We start from the raw sequence: 17,741 nt of genomic DNA, 5'->3' as shown, positions 1-17,741 counted from the left end.
CCCCTGCCGCTCAGGACCTAAGCGCGGGCCTACAGGCTCTGATCGGCCTGGGTCCGGAGGATGTTTACGGGACCCAGGCTGCTCAGCGCCCGCATATGCAAATTAACCGCCATCTTGTTCGCTCTGATTGGCTGTGGGCGTAGCGAAGGTGCGGTCAATTTGCATGTTTGCCTATTATTAGGTTAGATTGCATTATCTACCCATCCCCTACCCATTGATCAATTGATCTTATTTTTTTAAAAATATATATATTTTTATTGATTTCCGAGAGGAAGGGAGAGAGATAGAGATAGAAACATCAATGATGAGAGAGAATCACTGACTGGCTGCCTTCTGCACGCCCCCTACTGGAGGGGTGGGGGGATCGAGCCAGCAACCTGGGCATATGCCCTTGGCTGGAATTGAACCTGGGACCCTTTAGTCTGCAGGCCGATGCTCTATCCACTGAGCCAAACCGGCCAGGACTGATCTTATTTTTTATGCATTTAAAAGTAAGTTGCAGGTGTTAGAACACTTCATTCTAAATACTTTTACAAACAGGTAATTATCTACAGTTTAATACTTCTTTATGGTTCTGTTTTTCTAAAAATCAAATTTACACACCATGAAATGCACAGACCAGACCATGAATTCTGGCTATCCGGAAGCCCCAACCCCCACGTGCAGAACCATCCCCCGCCACCCCAGGTCCCTCATGTGGTTTCCAAGGCAATCCCCAGCCACTCCTCCCCTACAGGCCATCACTGTACCATCTGATTTTTCCACCATAGTTTAGTTTTTTTAATACTAGTTTTACTGAAATATAAATCACATACTGCAGAATTACCCATTTAAAATGCACATGCAATTCTGTGTTTTTTAACATATTCATGGGGTTGTGCAACTATCGCCACTAATTTTAGAGCATTTTACCCCCAGCAAGAAACTCCACACCCATGAGCAGTCACCCTCCCCCCCTAGACCCCATCCTTGGCAACCACTGCTCTACACTCAGTCTCCACATGGGCCCGTGTGCCTCACACTACACATCCACAAACTGCACTCTTCATGTCTGGCTCGTCTCATGCAGCGTATTGGCCATGTTGCTGCGTGATCAATGGCTTGCTTCCTTTGCACTGCTGAGTTCTCCACTGCCAGGATGTCCCGCAGTCTGCCTATCCATTCACCAGCTGATCGGCATTTGGACTCTTTCCAGTTTGGGGCGATTAGTCAGAGCTGCTGTGGACGTCTGAGAACAATCTCCTCACGCTCAGCACACACTTCAATGCGTGCTGTTTCGCCAATGGCCGCTGCTGTGCCATGGGGAGAAGTCCCTAGGCTGCCAAGGAGGGCAGGCCAGAGTCCACAGGCAGAGCACAGGAGCTCCTGAAAACTGAAGCTGCCAATGGGCCACCTGTGTCCAGTTACACAAAAAGAACAGGGAAATGATGGGTCTGAGTATGGACTCTGCTGTCTTCCCGTCAGGTACAAGGAGTCTGCACTGATGTTTACCTGGACATGACGCTGAATTCTAAGAAGGGCAGTGGGCCCTTTGTACAGGTAGGAAGAGAAGCTGAAGATGGAGCCCCGAGGGGCTTACCCTGGTTCCAAGGCCCTGCCCTGGAAAGTGGAGGCCCACCTGCCCCGACCAGGCAGAAGCCGGAGTGGCCACATCCTTTCTTGTCTCTAGGCTTACACACACTCTTCCTGCTCCTTGGAATACTCTCTTCTCATTTCTCCCAGTCCCATCCTTCAGGTCTCAGCCTTCCTGCACACCTCCAAACTGGCGCAGGCACCTTCTCCAGCACATCTCTTCTGGGGAACGTATTTGGGCATTTTGGTGCGTTCACGGCCAGGAGTGAGACAGAGCCCCAGGCCCCTTGCTCCCACACTGGCACCCTGTCCCAGCACCACTCCTGCCCGTTGCACCACCTGTCTCACTAGACTGTAAAGGCTCTGGAGGGGAGACCACGGCTCTCATGTTAACCAGGGACCCCAGGGCACAGCACTTCGGAGGTGCTCAGTGAACACGGGGCTGGGAATCAGCTGAATCTGAGACCAGAGAAAGGGCTGGGGGGGACAAGAGCTGTGGGATTGCCTCCCCAGAGGTGAACCTGGTCAAGCTCCATCCTGGGGGCTCCGTGAAGAAGCTCACAGGAACACCCATAGCCCCAAGGGGCTCGTAAGAGGGCTTCCATGATGAGGACAAGGCAGAAATGGGATCCCAGTGGCAAGTCCAGCAGGAAGAGGGTGAGGCTCCAAATTACTCAAACGGTGCTGGGAGGGGTGTTGCCTGGGATCATGGTCGAGCCCTTTCTGAGAACCAGGGTTTGAGTGCCATCAGGTGTGTCTTAACTTGGTCAAGAACAAGGACATGCACTTGGGCGGGGAGACGGAGAAAGAGGACCCTGTCAGCCCAACTGGGATCATATCGGCCCTCAGGTTTCTATTCCATGAGCGTCCTGTGCCCTGGGGCAGGTGTCACTCAATCTACTGACCCCATCAGGTCCCAAGTCCCAGATTTCCATGACGCCATTGCCTTTCTACCCTGACTAGGCTTCTCATTACCTGGGCCCTACCACAAGCCTTCACAGCCACATGGACTCTGCATTGGGGACACTTAAGGAGCTTTCTAAGGGAAATTTTGCTGCCACAGGATTTGTCTCAGCTGCTGTCTTCAGGACCAAACCCCAGCTCTGGGCTGAGGGACATTCGTTTGTAACCCTCACAGCAGGCAAGGGGCCGGTATCCCCACTTTATACATGAAGAATGCAAGGCTCAGAGAGGTTGGGCACTCAGACAGTGCTGAAGAAGGGGTGCTCAGACCAGGAGTGTGGCATTCCAAGGCCTGTCCTTTACTCCTGGACTCCTGGATGCCTACCCAGCGCCTGGGCTGAGCCTGCCCACTCCCCTCCAGGACACCTGTGGGGGCCTGGGAGGCAGGCTTCTTCCTGCCGCCAGCAGGACTCGCTCCCACACGCTAATGTTTTCCTCCACCCTAAACTGTTGCCTCGCCAGGAACACTTAAGATCTCCCACAGCTGGTTCTCCTGGATGGTTAGAGGGGACCTGGCATAGTTTGTCCTTCCTCTGTGCAGCTCCGAGTTCACAGGGCTCCATGGGTAGCCACGCTGTGACGCCGGTGTGGAAAGCTGCTCGGCACCTCAGGCCAGTCTACAAACACCTCTGCCAACTAGGCTTCCCAGCCCCGCCAGGATCAAGCCACACTCCTCTGCTCACAGACTGTCAGTGGCTCCCCACCGCCTGGACACTGAGGTCCAAGCCCTCCAGCACCCTCCACAATTCAGGATCCAACAAGTTCAGCCATTCCAGGTCCACTGTGTGTGCCCACGTCCCTGGACATGCCCACCTCAGGAGCCCCACCCACTGAATGCTGTTCCTTGTTTCCCTGTTACTTCCACCCCTGCTCAAACCTTACTCCTTCCAATGGCTCAGCAGTCCTTGCTTTTCTTCATCTGCATGCACATCGAAGAGGAGCTCTCTGCTGCCCCTGAGCTGACTTCCCTGCAAAGCCCACTTTTTGGAGGACTGAGGCTTCAGATCAGTATCCCAGACATACTGGGATCTGCATACCATCACATCCTGTGCCCTTGTGTGACCTTGGGTGGCTACACAGCTTCAATCTCTTTATCTGACAAATGGCCCAACACCAGTTCCTCCTCCTGTGATGGTTTTGAAGTCTAAGGATGGCATATACAGAGGCTCACTTACCTGTACCTGGCAGAGCTGACACCCTATAAACTAACAAGCGTCCACTGCCACCACCACCCCCGCCACCACCACCCCCAAACCCTGCAAGGGGCACTGATGGCTCTGGAGGACTACACTGTGCATGTCTCAAAGGTGTTGCAATTCTGTCCCTAACCAAATCCCCTTTCAACAGTGTATTCTTTTTTGTAAAAAAAATACGTTTTTATTGATTTTAGAGAGGAAGGCAGAGAGAGAGAGAGAAATAGAAACATCAATGATGAGAGAGAATCATTGATCAGCTGCACGCCCCACACTGGGAACCGAGCCCGCAACCAGGGCATATGTCCTGACAGGGAATCGAACCGTGACCTCCTGGTTCATAGGTTGATGCTCAACCACTGAGCCATGCCGGCTAGGCAACAGTGTATTCTGAGCACCTACTGCATTCCAGGTGCTGCAATAGGCACTGTGACATGCAATTCTATTTAGTATGATACCACATTTTAGAGATGTGGAAACTGAGGCTGAGAGAGCACAGTGACACAATAGGGCACATGGCAGGTAAGATCCAAATCAGACCACTGCTGATGGAGCACAAGGAGACAAATGCCATTTCTCATGCTGTGACCCCTGCTGCCTCAAGCCCTCTATTTAGGAGCCTAGAGCAGCCCATGTTGAACACAAGGCGTCAACCCACTGCTATCTGGCGCCTGCTCCTCAGTGCTAATTTACCTGGAAGCAGCTGGAATACGCCCTGGTTCTCCATCTCGACCACCAAGTCTAAGTGGGAGCAGTCACTAAGGGTGACCACCTCGTTGGCACCGCCGGGCATTAGGCCATTGATCCTTATGGGCAGCTCCAGGGTCTGGCCCACTCGTGCCTCCACCTGGCATGGGGTGAACTCCATGCCTCTGGGCTCAATCACATACACCTAGAAGACAGGGAGTTGATTAGGTCATCAGGCTCCATGGGAGAGGAAAGGCCTGCTGCTCGGATTTACTAACAGTACGGTGTGCTGGGTACCAAATATACATCAGTGAGAAGACCAAGCCTGGGGGGCAGGAGGGTGTGTGTGGGGACTGAGGTGATATTCAGGGATAGAGCTGTCAGGGAAGACCTCTCTGAGAAGGTGATGTAGGAGCTTAGATCTGAGAGCCACAAGTCTGGAGGAAAGCAAAGAGATAGTCTGAGCCACGGTCCTGAGGCATGTACCAGCTCAGCACATTGGAAAAATATAAAGAAGGCAGTGTACAGGGTGAGAGAGAGCCATCATCAAAAATAAGGAATCTTTGCCCAGCAGGTGTGGCTCAGTGGTTGAGCATCAACCTATGAACCAGGAGGTCACAGTTCTATTCCTGGTCAGGGCATATGCCCAGGTGTGGGCTTGATCCCCAGTATGGGGCATGCAGGAGGCAGCCGATCAATGATTCTCTCTCATCATTGATGTTTCTATCACTCTCTCCCTCTCCCTTCCTCTCTGAAATCAATAAAAATATATTTTAAAAACCAACAATCTTTGTATAAACGAAACTCACCAGACTCCAGGTTCAGTTAGGAGAATATTGCCAACTCACTGACTCCTCTCAGTCTCCTTGTTAAGAAGGTTCTATTACCAACCTCAATACTTGATGAAGAAACTGGCATGGGAGGTTAAAGAACCTATCTGAGCTGAAGCATGGTAGTGCCTGGCCCAGGCAGTCCAGCACTGAGAGCCAGGCTCTAACCATTATACACTGCCTATCAGGGAATTGTCCTTGGCTTTTGGCTGAGTAACTGGGTGGAAGGTGGCACATTTACTGAGATGAAGAAGAATGGGAGATGGGGAGGGGCCAGGTGGTTAGAATTTATCCAAATATTTCACAATTATGCTGTAGCTAAAGGGTCTCCATTACAACCCTCTTCATATGAAACTTAGATAAATTTTAAGGTAGGGATGTGTGTGTTTGTGTGACAATAAAAAGACAAAATAGCCTATCAACAATATCCCAAATAATAAAAGAGAAGGTCAGGATTAGACACACCATGTATGGACCTTCAATTTCTGCCCTGAGTGAAGTAATGAAAGGGCCAGGGAGGAAGGAAAGAAGTGGGGTCAGGAGGCCACCAGGCTCAGCTGCGGATGACCACTCCCACCTGTGGCCTTTGCTGAGTGAGTTGATCCCACATCACTTGGGGTCAAAAGCCAGGTATGGAGCCCTAGGACAGGGGACTCCTGACTGTATCTGAACAAGCAGAGGAGAGGCTGGGCCGGGGCTCCTGGAGTCCTGGCTTTCCTTTCACTGGGCACTTACAACCTGACAGTCAGCGACCCTCCAATTTGGAAAGTCATATGTTTAAGGTCTGGCAAATTTTCTAGAATGGCTCGTTTGATTATCTCCTGTGTTCTGTGTTCTCTTGTCTCCACTCCAAAAACTCCAGCTATGTTGACCCTGGCCCTTCTGGTCCCATCCCCTGCCTGGTGTGGGATGCCATTCCCATCTCCCTGATGCAGCTGGGAGCTCAAGGGCAGGGCTAGGGCCAGACCCACCACCACTTCACCTGTTGCCAACACTAAGTATAAGATCAAGGGCTAAAGGGTGATCTGAATTAAGCCTGAGGCCTAGACACCACCCCCCGGGCTGTGCTGGCCCCTGAGGTCTCACCTTCATCTCCCCAAAATGGAGCGGGTTCTGAACATCATGAGCCTGGATCACACTGAGTCCCTTGTCACTGACTGTGGTCATCACACCCTTGACGGTGACTGTGGCAACCATGAAGTTTGATGAAGACCAACTGAAGTTCCCACTCCCACCATGGGCCTAGAGGAAAAATCATCATCTAATCAGTGCACCTGCATGGTCTCTCTCTGCTTCACACACACCCACTCACATTCACCCCCACTCACACCTACTCACACTCACAGGTCAGTGTCCCCCACTGCAAGGGAAAACATGACATCCACCCCTCGCTCTCTCCCCTCCACCCTGGTCTTGTCCTCACATTCTAGGGACCTTGTGGCTGACGTACACATACCCACATGTCCATGACAGTGGCCCCAGAGCCCAGGGGCACCTCCCAGAGCTCAGGCTGGAATGGCTGGACCCTAGGCCATGGAGCCAGGTGCAGGATGCTGCCTCTGACCAGACACAACGCCCCATCCCAGCACACACCCCTGCCCACTCCTAACCATCTGCCATGAAGTAAACAACAGTCCGGCAGCTCCCAAGAACAGGGGCCACCACCTGAGAAGCCAAGAGGGGCCAGGAGGGTGACACACCTGGCAGTGGGCACTAGTGCACAGACAGCACGCCTGTCATCACGGCCAGGGAGGTGGGGCTGATGGGGAACAGTCTGCCCACAAGGGCTCAAAAGGCCCAAAGGAATCAGTCCGTGCTGACAAATGCCCAAACACTTGGTAAATAACAAGGTTGGAGACATTTTCTCTTATATTTCAATTTTTTCTCTACGAATATTTACACTGCTTTGGGAAAACAATTTTTTTACAAAAACAAATGTATGTGGCCCTGGCCTGGTAGCTCAGTTGGTTAAAGCATTGTCTCAATACATCAAGGTTGTAGGTTCAATCCCTGGTCAGGGCACATACAAGAATCAACCAATGAATGCATAAATAAATAAAACAACAAATCAACATTTCTCTCTTTCCTTCTTTCTCCCTCCCTTCCACTCTCTCTAAAATCAATAATTTAAAAAAACCCAAATGCATATGGATGTTATATCCGTATTCCAGGTTTTCTTTACTTTGCTTTACTTTCCGTTTTTCAGGATTTTTTTTCTTCTGATTATCAAAATGCACAGCTGTGATAGAAACCTCAGAAATAAAGAATAAAGACTCTCTGATTTTAAATTCTCTCCAGCTCCTAGAAGATAATATTAGATGAAACATAATGTCCATAAAGTCTCAATCCCATGGAAACGCCCAAGGAGTGCAGCCAGACTTGGGGCTCCCAGTTACCTTGATCACGTACTGATAGGCGCCTGTCTTTGGTTGCCACGGAAATGTCAAGATGCTCGGATAGAGGGTGATGGGGATGTGAATTTCCACCTCCTGCTGGTTCCACACAGGCACTTGTAACATGTGGACCCCTCCATCCTACAAGGGGGTGAGGGTGCCCCAGATCATTATGACAACCAGGTTGTAGCAGTTTTCCCAGTCAAGCAGACCCCTGCCCCTCCCTGGGGATCAGTCACTAAGGGGAAGTGGGAAGGAAATGCCAGATAACCTGCAGACTCTCCATCTCCTTGGAGATGGCTTTGTGTGGCTCTGTAATGACTACTGGAGTAAATGCTGCTTGACTTCATCCTCAGGGACCCCCTGAGAGAATGGATGTGGGTATCCCCACTTTACAATGGGAAAACTGATGTGTGGTATGATAAAACAACTCGCCCAAAGCCCCCAGGGAAGATGTGGGTAGGAACTGCAGTGCGGTCCACGGGCCATTTCTTCCTGCTGCCTCTTGGAGGCTGGTGCAGGGTAGGCAGATGAGAACAGCCATGCCAATGTTCCCATCAGTAAAGAACTGCTCCCACCTAAAACTGAGTGGCCTTTTAAGTACAGGAAAAAATGAAAAGACTTTGAAGCTGGGGAGAGATTAACCAAAGACGTTCTATGCACATAGGCATAGCCCATGGACACAGACAATAGTGCCGGGCAGTTCCTGGGGGAGGAAGCGGGGAGAGAGACTGCAGGGAGGAGGAGATTGATGGGAAAAGGGACATCGGTAATCCTCTCAAAGGTAAAGATAAATTTAAAAATATATATATGTAAAAACTTTAAAAATAAAAGAGACTTTGAAGGACCCACAGCCAAAACAGCCAAAGGGATGCTGGTGGCTCCTGGTTGGTGCAGCTAGATGCAGGGGCCCACACTGTTCCTCAGCAAGAGCTCTGGCCCTCTTCCCAAAGGTGCAGGCTCATGCACACCGGGGGCTGGCAGAGGAAGAGGGGCTTTGGCCCGGTATGGGGACAGGTGACAGGAAGAGCCCCAAGCCGCCCTCAGACATCCTTTGTGAGCTCAGAGAGAGAGGGACCCTCAAGGTACCTGTGAGAGGAACACATAGGCCGAGCTTAGGTCCCTGACTCACCAGGGCTCCCATCCAACCTGGGTGAACTCTTCTGCCTGTGGGGCACAGGAGGTGGATGCGGGGTGCCAACCTACCTGATCTACCACGGAGGTGAGGGCTGCCTCCACAGCTGTCTGGCCTCTCTTTATTGGCCTGACCTGATGGGACGACCCATTCTTGGAAGAAGAGAGCACCTCGAAGAACTCAGAGGGAAATGCAGTTTCAATGCGGATGTTCTGGAAGGCGAGGCAGGGTGGGTGAGAGGTGCTTCTCAGACAACCCAGGGAAGTCAGATGCAGGCCAGAAGCCATGTGACCTGAAAGCAGCAGTCAGGCCAGGCAAGGGGCCCCAAGGCTTGCAGGCCTCCGAAAGCCAGCAGACAAGCTGGACAAAGCCCACGCTGGCCTTGACCCCTCCCGGGCTTCCCTCCCTGCCTGACCTGATGACCTGGTGCTCCTGCTATAGTTACCCCGTGGGACTCCTGGGAGCTAAAAGCCTGCAGTCAGCTTTCATAGGCCCTGAGGTCCCAGCAAGGAGACCACCAAATACAGTACAGGACATTGAAACCCTTACAGCTCATCACAGCTGGCAGACACCACCTCCCCACCACCACCTCCTCAACCCTGCTGCCTGCAGCCTCTTTTCCCGCCCAGCCCTGTGGGAGTGAGTCTGTGGGGTGCAGATGCACAGGTGTGCTGGTCCTTGAGATGCCCCAGGGATCCCACACAGTGCCTCCTGTAGGCCCAACAGCACCATTAGGAAATTCCTGAACTCGGCCTGTCTGCATGGGGACCCCTGTTCTTTGGGGGCAGCTCATTTAGAAGCTATTCCACCTCCCCATCCCCCACCCCCCTACCCCATGACCCTAGGCAGGCACTCACATCTGATGGGTAGACCTTGTTGCCAGACTTGTCAAGCACGTCGATGGTAATTTCATATAGGCGTCCAGTCTCAAGCACCCACCTGTCACCAGGGTGGACTGTGAACGCTGTAAGAAAGGCAAGTGGCAGCATCTGATGACTCAGGCCACAGCCCCATACAGGATGGGACCAAGCACCATTAGCACGAGGGCCCACACTGCTTACCTGGAGGCCCCACAACCACCTACCTGGAAGGGTCCAGACCACTTACCTGAAGAGACATACGAATGCTCAACTTAAAGGTACCTACAACCACTCACCTGGACGACTCACATCTACTTACCTGGAGGGCCTACAACTACCTACCTGGAAGGGCTTTGACCACTCAACTGGAGGGACCTATAAGTGCTCACCGCAAGGGCCCCATAGCACTCACCTAGAGAGCCCACAACCGCTCACCTGTATTCCTCCAGGGAAAAGGACCAGCTGTTACTGACATGTGGGATCTGATGCTGGGCACCAGCGCTGAGCCCTACAAACCTGAGCTGATCTCGAAGATTCTCCAGGACAATCCCACACTGACTGCTCAAAACTCACTCAACTTGACCCTGTCCATAGTAGGTCATACTGGTATATACTCTGAATACACAGTAGGCCCACTTTGAATACATGTGAGTCTATACTCTGAACCCATAATAGGTCTATGCTTTGAATCCACAGTTGTTCTATGCTCTGAATCCACAGAGGGTCTATGCTCTGAATCCAAAGTGAAGCTACACTCTGAATCCACAGTGAGTCTATGCCCTAAATCCACAAGGGTCTACCCTATGAACCACAATAAATCTATGCTCTGATACCACAGTGGGTCTACGGTCTGAATCCACAGTAAGGCTATACTCTGACTCCACAGTGAGGCTATACTCTGAGTCTACCCAAGGGCTGCACTCTGAACCCACATTGTATCTACATTCTGAATGCACAGTAGGTTTACGTGTGAGGCCTGGCACTGGGTACACTCCCTGAGTGAGCCTGCCCTGCTTCCAGGCCCCCTGCTTGGTTCCCACAGTAGATGCCACACCAGCTGCCTGCTGCCCCTGTGATGCCATGTGCTTTCTCACCTCCACACCATTACCCATGCTGCTCTCTGGGCCATGATGACCCACCCGCAAAAGCAGCTTCTTAGGAAAGGCCTGCCTCAATTAGCATATTCTGGAAGCCTTTCTCTGCTCTCTAATGCTGTCTGTGCTGTGCTGGCCTCTCCCCACAACACCAGCACCAAGAACCCTGTCTACCTTCTGGAACACCCTGCCCAGCACAGACCAGACAGCTGGGAGATGCCAAGGAGGCATTTCTAAGTAAGTGGAGCTCCTAAGACACGCAGGGCCATCCTGCCTGGTGTCACCACATCATCCATAGAGGTCTACACCAAACAGCAATCTGACATGGCAGCACGCAAGAAAACTCAACAGGTGAGCAATCTCAGACCAAAAGAAGTGTTGCGTTGGTGATCTGGAGTGTCCCGGACACATCTCAAGTCCTCATCTGTCCTGGCAGCTCCTGGGCATTGGCTGTACCCATGGCTATGGGTTCCTCCCCTCCTCGCTGACAAAAGCCTCCCCTTCCTCTGCAAGGGGACATCTACCCACTATCATGGTACCTTAGGGGCCCTTCTAACCTCCAAATGGCCATGGCCATGGTCAGGTCTAGACAGAGCCCTGCTATGAAAGCCAGCAAGAGACAAAGCCCTTCCCACTTTACCCTACCCTATTTCTCTCCCTGACGAGCTGGCCATCTACCTGACCCCGTCTAGCCTCTGACAGATTCTGGGTTCGGACAGGGAAGGACTGAGGAGCAGCCCTGGCAAGGACAGGTGGGTGCTGATGGCCCCAGCCTCCCAGCTGGTCGAGCTGGTCAGAGTGAAGCATTCTCTGGGGAGTTGTTACTTTTATTTTATTTCCTAACTCATGTAATAAAAAAAGAACAGCATCCAGGACCTAGGATGCCCACACTCACCCAAGTATCCGGGTTCCACCACGTAGATGGTGCTGTTGGGTAACCTGGAAGCACCCTGCATACGGATACCTGAATTCCTCATTAAGGAACAAAACACAAGGCAGTAAAGAAACCAGCTGGCAGGCTTCAGCGTGGGCAGGATGACTCCCATCACCCACCCATGGACAGAGGAGGGAGGGAAACTTGCCTGCCTGGTGTCACGTGGGGCAGAGCTGTTTCCAGAATCAGAGCCACCCTGTACTTCCTACACCAGCAAAGGGGGTCTCTGCAGAGGACACTGGAGGCACACAGGACACCCCAAAAAGTCTGAAACACGGGATGATGCCATTGTGGACACAGCCTCAGCCAGCCCCTTGGAGAGATCGCAGGCGTTCTGGAGTCGGGAGGGAGGCTCCAGGCTCACCACCAGCTCCCATCCGGGAGCTTTTCCAGCGAGTCACCCACAGAGGTGAGCAATCTTTCCGATTTCCAGATCTTGAGGGAAAACAGGGCTATTTTTAGCCTAGCCCAGCTTCCCAGGAGAAAAAGGCTCCCCTTCCAACTGCAAATCCCCTGAGCATAGGACATGTGTCAGGCAGCCGGCTGAAGGAAAGGATACTCCTGTAGCCCAGGACCAGGCTGCTCTGTCCCAGCTGCACAGCAGTTACCGTCGTCGAGTCCTGAGCCAAGACAGTCACAGGCCGGCTGGGGTCTCCCGCAGGGCCCTGGATGTGGTCTTGAAGCTGCAGTTGGTACTGATCTGAAGGCATTGAGAGTTCTGGCCACCGAAACCCAAAGAGAGCCAGGCGGGAGAGAGGGAGCGAGAAGATAGGAAACGTCAGGAGCCAATGTGTCAACTGCACCCTGAATCCCTGCTGCCAGTACAGCCACGTGGTATTTTTTTTTTTTTTTGCTTATTTTTTTTTCAACACTTTTTTAGTATTATTTCCCATGACTGTGGAGAAAGCTGACACTCTTCATGAATCCTAGAGGCAATCAGCTTTTTGTGGCTGCCATATGCTGCTTTTTAAAATTAAGCACGGCCTTTGTCATAGGGCCGCCTGCCTGCAGAATATCAAGGCCCTTTTATGTTCACCGCAGAAGGGCACTCTGCTGCACCAGGAGTCCGGATGGGGCTCCCTGGGCTGGGTATCCTCTGGAAATTTCCAGAAAAGGTCTGGTCCGTGGTGTGCCACATGCTTTGGGGAGCTGAGTCTAGAATATGCAGAGAATCTTCTCTGTTGCTAATCCTGGAAGCCAATTCCAGCATGTCAGCAGGGCTGAATCATCTGGAGATGGCTGAGGGCATTTCCCCAAACCTGAAAGGGATGCATGATTGCTTGCTGCCAGACAGCTGAGGGCATCTTAATCTACATGTTATTGCCTCCTACTGGCCAAACACCTGAACAGCAGTAGGCAAATTCTTCCAATCTGACAATGGATTGTGTATACAAAACCCTACCCTTTAATGTGTATATCTCCACCTTGCCTTAGGACAAATTATGTTAATAAAAAGCAAGGGGTCCTGAGACAAGGAAGAACTTAGTTCCTTTAGCTAAGTCTTCTCTGACTCCCCATAATGCCTTCCAAAATTATGTTTCATCTCTGGACTCTTATTTAATTTATGCACAGCACCTTCTCCAGGTTCCTGAACCCTTCTAGATGCCGGATCAAGATCACCGGCATTACCTGACCATCATTAATACTTCCCTGCTCCATGCTGTGTTGTCGAGAGAACTCACTCAGTGGGGACCAGGATGAAAACAATTTCCCTGAGAAATAACAGCTAACAGAACTTACCCTCTCTGTCAATCTCTCGCACAAGCACTTTTGATCTAAGTGGCTACTGCTGACCAGGTAACCAAGATGGTGTGGGACTGAGCCAACGTTCTACTAGTATGTACACATTACCCCATTTTTTTCCCTCAGCAACCCTTGAAACTGTCACTCCTGATGCCTGTATCCCGAGGAGGGAGCGCTGTGGAAATGAAATGAGAAGCTTGGGAGTGGTCCCACAGACCTGGGACTCAGACCACCGAGTCTCGCCATTCTGACATGCCCTCCCCGCCAGTTTCTTGTCAAGTAACCCACTCTCCAAGCCCAGCAGGAGAGGCCATGTTCCAGCCCTCTAGCAAGAGAAGAAAGAGGCCATGGAGAATGCTTGACAACTTCCCTGCTCAGCCCTGGGAGAAGTTTCAGCTGGAGCAGCCTTCAGAATGAATCCAAAAGGATTCATTTCCCATTTCCTATACTGGGGAATCTTTTGTGTGTCTGATTAGTCCCCAAGATTCTACCCTAGAGCAGAGGGTTCTCGTTGTGTAGCCCCTGGATCAGCAGCCTTACCTGGGAACCTCACATGGTGGGCCCTGGGGAGTGGCGATCTGCTGAAGCAAACCCAGGGGGTGGCCCCAGAGCTGTGAACAGGCCCTCAGGTGATTCTGGCCTAGGGCTGAGTCACGTGAAGTGTGTACACTGCTCATTTCCTTGCCTCTAACCGGGGAGTCCAGAAGCGCTGTTGTGATCTGAGCAGAGTATGCATCAGTGTTCAGCATGTGGCCACAGTGTGTCAAGGATGCAGGTCACAGTGAAATGAGATGGTGCCACTGCTCGCTCAGTAGGGCAGCTTTCCTTGACGCTGCTTTATGAAGCACTAGCTGCCTCCGTCTACAGTTCTCCAAATGAATATACTGACTCTCGAGGGACCTTGCACAACTCAGACATAACCAAACAGGGCCAGGCAAAAGTAGGTTTACAGTCGTGAGCATGTGAAACAGTTCATTCTTATTTTTTTAACTTTATTTTTATGGTTGACACTATTACAGATGTCCTCATCCCCCCCCCCTTTTGCCCACCTCCACCCAACCACCCAAGTCCCTCACTGCCCTCTGGCCAGCACCACACTGTTGTCTGTGTCTATGGGTTATGCATATATGTATGTTCTTTGGCTAATCCCTTCACCTTCTTTCATTTAGTCCCCCCTCCCTCATGCCCTCCATTCTTGTATTACTATGTATAAATCATTACATTACTGCCATATGAAAGATGATAAACCTACTTTTGCGCTACTATGTATATACCAAACCCTAAAATGGTAAAATGAGGAGGAGCCTAACGGACTCCTTAAACACCTCCTGTAATGCAGAGCTCACTACTTGTCAGAGGCCCTGAACATGGGAGGCTTTTCAGACGTAAAGGGTCACTGTCCACTGCTCCTGGGGTCCCAGCTCAGACCTATGCAGAGAATACATGGCCATCCTCAAGGCTGCCCTTACATTCTCCTAGGAAACATGGTCTCTGACCCCTCCTGCTGGCTCTCCAGATGTGCTTCTAACAGTCAGAGTCCCTGCCCCGGGCCGGGTCCAGGGATGACCATGGAGCTGGTGGGTGGTGGCCTAAGCTCACGATGGCCTGGGCTCACTTCCTGCTTTGGATTCCAGCCTCTGCGCATGTAGCCAGTGTGCTTGTGTTCTGAGCAGCCGTGGTTTAAGGGTCAGCTGGGTTCTAAGTCCTCCCAACAGTGTCTTCGACACAGGAACCCAGCCCACATCCATCCATGCAGTTGGTTTTCCAAACATCAGGACACTTTATGTCAATAATTTCCACCATTCCAATCACTCAAGTCTTTCTCAGATACCAATTTCACCAGCCAGCATGTCCTTCCCACATTTTATTCTGTCTAATAATTTGGTTACTGTGCCCATCGTGTCTGCAAGCAATCCAAATGCCTACAGGACTGAGTAGAAACATCACCCTGCAAACAACATAAACACCTGCTATAAGTACTAAGAGCCCCTCTCCTCCCTCACCGGTCCTACTATGGGGATGTTCTCAGGGTGCACCCCATGTCAGAGAGAGCCAGGCCCAGAGGCAGGAGTGGCCTGTTCTCAGCTTCTATGGCCTTCAAAGGGTACCACACAGTAATACTCCTCTCAGCTAATGTACTGTCTTTCCAACCAAGCTGGTGGAAAGCTGAAGCATGCAGCTTCTTAAACAATACCCTGCATCACAGGCATGCAGCCTCCAACCTGGGTGAGGCGCCTGCCCAGACACAGGTCCAGGCCCTCAACTGATGGTCCCCGAGTGCAACACTCTTATTCCAGAGACTCTTGACATCCTGTGCTCTAACCATGAAACGTGTAAACGCTAAACAAAATGACAATCCTATATAATAAAGAGTTAATATGCAAATTAACCCTCATGCCCTCACAAGATGGCTGCCTACAACCAGGCCGGCAGGGAGGTTAGTGAGGGATGACCAAACGACTGAACAAGCAGGCTGCGTGGGGCAACCAAGCCGGCGGGGGGGGCCATGAGGGGTGACCAGGATGGCGGGGGGGGCAGCTGGGTGCGACCAGGCCAGCGGGGGGGGGGGGGACAGTTGGGGGCAACCAAGCTGGCAGAGGGAGCAGCAGTAAGAGGCAACCAGGCCAGTGGTGGGGGAGGAGTTAGGAGCAACCAAGCTGGCAGGGGATGGGGGGTGTAGCTGGGGGTGACCAGGCCAGCAGAGGGGGGCAGTTGGGGGCGACCAGGCTGGCAGGGGGGCAGTAAGGGGTTATCAGGCCGGCGGAGGGGGCAGTTAGGAGCGACGAGGCCGGCAGGAAGGGGGCATTTGGGGGAGACCTGGCCGGCAGTGGGGGCCAGTTAGGGGCAACCAGGCTGGCAGGGGGGTGGGCAGTTAGGGGTGATCAGGCCAACACGCAGAGGCAGTGAGAGGTGACCAGGCCGGTGGGGGTGTGGGGGGCAGTTAGGGGCGACCAGGCAGGCAGGAAGGTGAGCAATTAGGAGCCAGCGGTCCAGGATTGTGAGAGGGATGTCTGGGATCGGGCCTAAACCGGCAGTCAGACATCCCCCAAGGGGTCTTGGATTGGAGAGGGTGCAGGCTGGGCTGAGAATTTTGTGCATCGGGCCTCTAGTAATAATAATAATTCTTAATAGGATTGGTGCTGCATTAAGAACACTCACCATATGAAATATATCACATGTAAACAGCTCTTCGAATCTCCAGAACAAATCTATGTACATCCACTCAATTTGCCCTCACAGCACAGACAGAAAGGCTCAAGGGCTCTGATGGAGAAAATGAGTCTCAAAAGGGGGGGCATGGCTTGCAAAGGCTGCTCAGCAATCGATGGCAAATCAAGGGTAGAACCCAGTCCAATGTGAAGCTCACAGATAAATACCCAAAAGAATTGGAAGTAGGGTCTCAACTTGATATTTGCACATCCATGTTCATAGCAGCATTATTAACAACTAGAGGCCCAGTGCACGAAATTCGTGCACGGAGGGGGGTTGTCCCTCAGCCCAGCCTGTACCCTCTCCAATCTGGGACCCCTCGAGGGATGTCCGACTGCCCATTTAGGCCCAATCTGACTGCCCGTTTGGGATCGGGCCTAAACGGGCAGTTGGACATCCCTCTCACAATCCAGGACTGCTGGCTCCCAACTGCTTGCCTGCCTGCCTTCCTGATTGCCCCTAACCGCTTCTGCCTGCCAGCCTGATCACCCCCTAACCACTCTGCTGCCAGCCTGTTTGCCCCCAACTTCCCTCCTCTGCCAGCCTGGTTACCCCTAACTGCCCTCTCCTGCAGGGTTGATCACCTCCAACTGCCCTCCTTTGCAGGCCTGGTCCCTCTCAACTGCCCTCCCTTGCAGGCCGGGTGCCTCCCAACTGCCCTCTCCTGCTGGCCATCTTGTGGTGGCCATCCTGTGTCCACATGGGGGCAGGATCTTTGACCACATGGGGGCAGCTATATTGTGTGTTGCAGTGATGATCAATCTGCATATTACTCTTTTATTAGATAGGATAGAGGCCTGGCACAGGGGTGGGGGCCAGCTGGTTTGTCCTGAAGGGTGTCCCTGATCAGGGTGGGGTTCCCTTGGGGTGTGGGGCGGCCTGAGCGAGGGGCCTGTGGTGGTTTGCAGGCAGGCCATGCCCCCTGGCAACCCAAGTGGAGGCCCTGGTATCTGGAATTTATTTTCCTTCTACAATTGAAACTTTGTAGCCTGGAGCGGAGCCAAGCCTGGGGCTCCCTCCATGGCTGGCAGCCATTTCTGTTGGGGTTATAATTGAAACTTTGTAGCTTAAGCGGGTGGGCCCGGCCAGGGTGTGCGGAAAGCTTAGCTTCCCCTGTTGCCGCTGGC

General features: G+C 52.3%; 1 protein-coding gene across 2 annotated transcripts in view; it reads right to left on the bottom strand.

Moving 5' to 3' along the window:
* NUP210 (nucleoporin 210) overlaps positions 1-17,741 on the bottom strand; it is a 132,679-nt gene that overhangs the window by 78,254 nt on the left and 36,684 nt on the right. For both annotated transcript variants that reach the window (XM_079777076.1, XM_079777077.1), the window contains exons 7-13: positions 12,221-12,379; positions 11,623-11,691; positions 9,631-9,737; positions 8,845-8,985; positions 7,642-7,779; positions 6,332-6,487; positions 4,422-4,620 (exon numbers count right to left, since the gene is read on the bottom strand). In XM_079777076.1, coding sequence (XP_079633202.1) covers positions 4,422-4,620; positions 6,332-6,487; positions 7,642-7,779; positions 8,845-8,985; positions 9,631-9,737; positions 11,623-11,691; positions 12,221-12,379 — 969 coding nt within the window. The remainder of the gene's footprint in view (positions 1-4,421; positions 4,621-6,331; positions 6,488-7,641; positions 7,780-8,844; positions 8,986-9,630; positions 9,738-11,622; positions 11,692-12,220; positions 12,380-17,741) is intronic.

The sequence above is a fragment of the Cnephaeus nilssonii genome (genome assembly GCF_951640355.1).
Source record: "Cnephaeus nilssonii genome assembly, chromosome: 7".
Taxonomy (NCBI): domain Eukaryota; kingdom Metazoa; phylum Chordata; class Mammalia; order Chiroptera; family Vespertilionidae; genus Cnephaeus; species Cnephaeus nilssonii.
The sequence above is the reverse complement of the archived record's forward strand: the minus strand, read 5'-3'. Positions and strand labels throughout refer to the sequence as shown.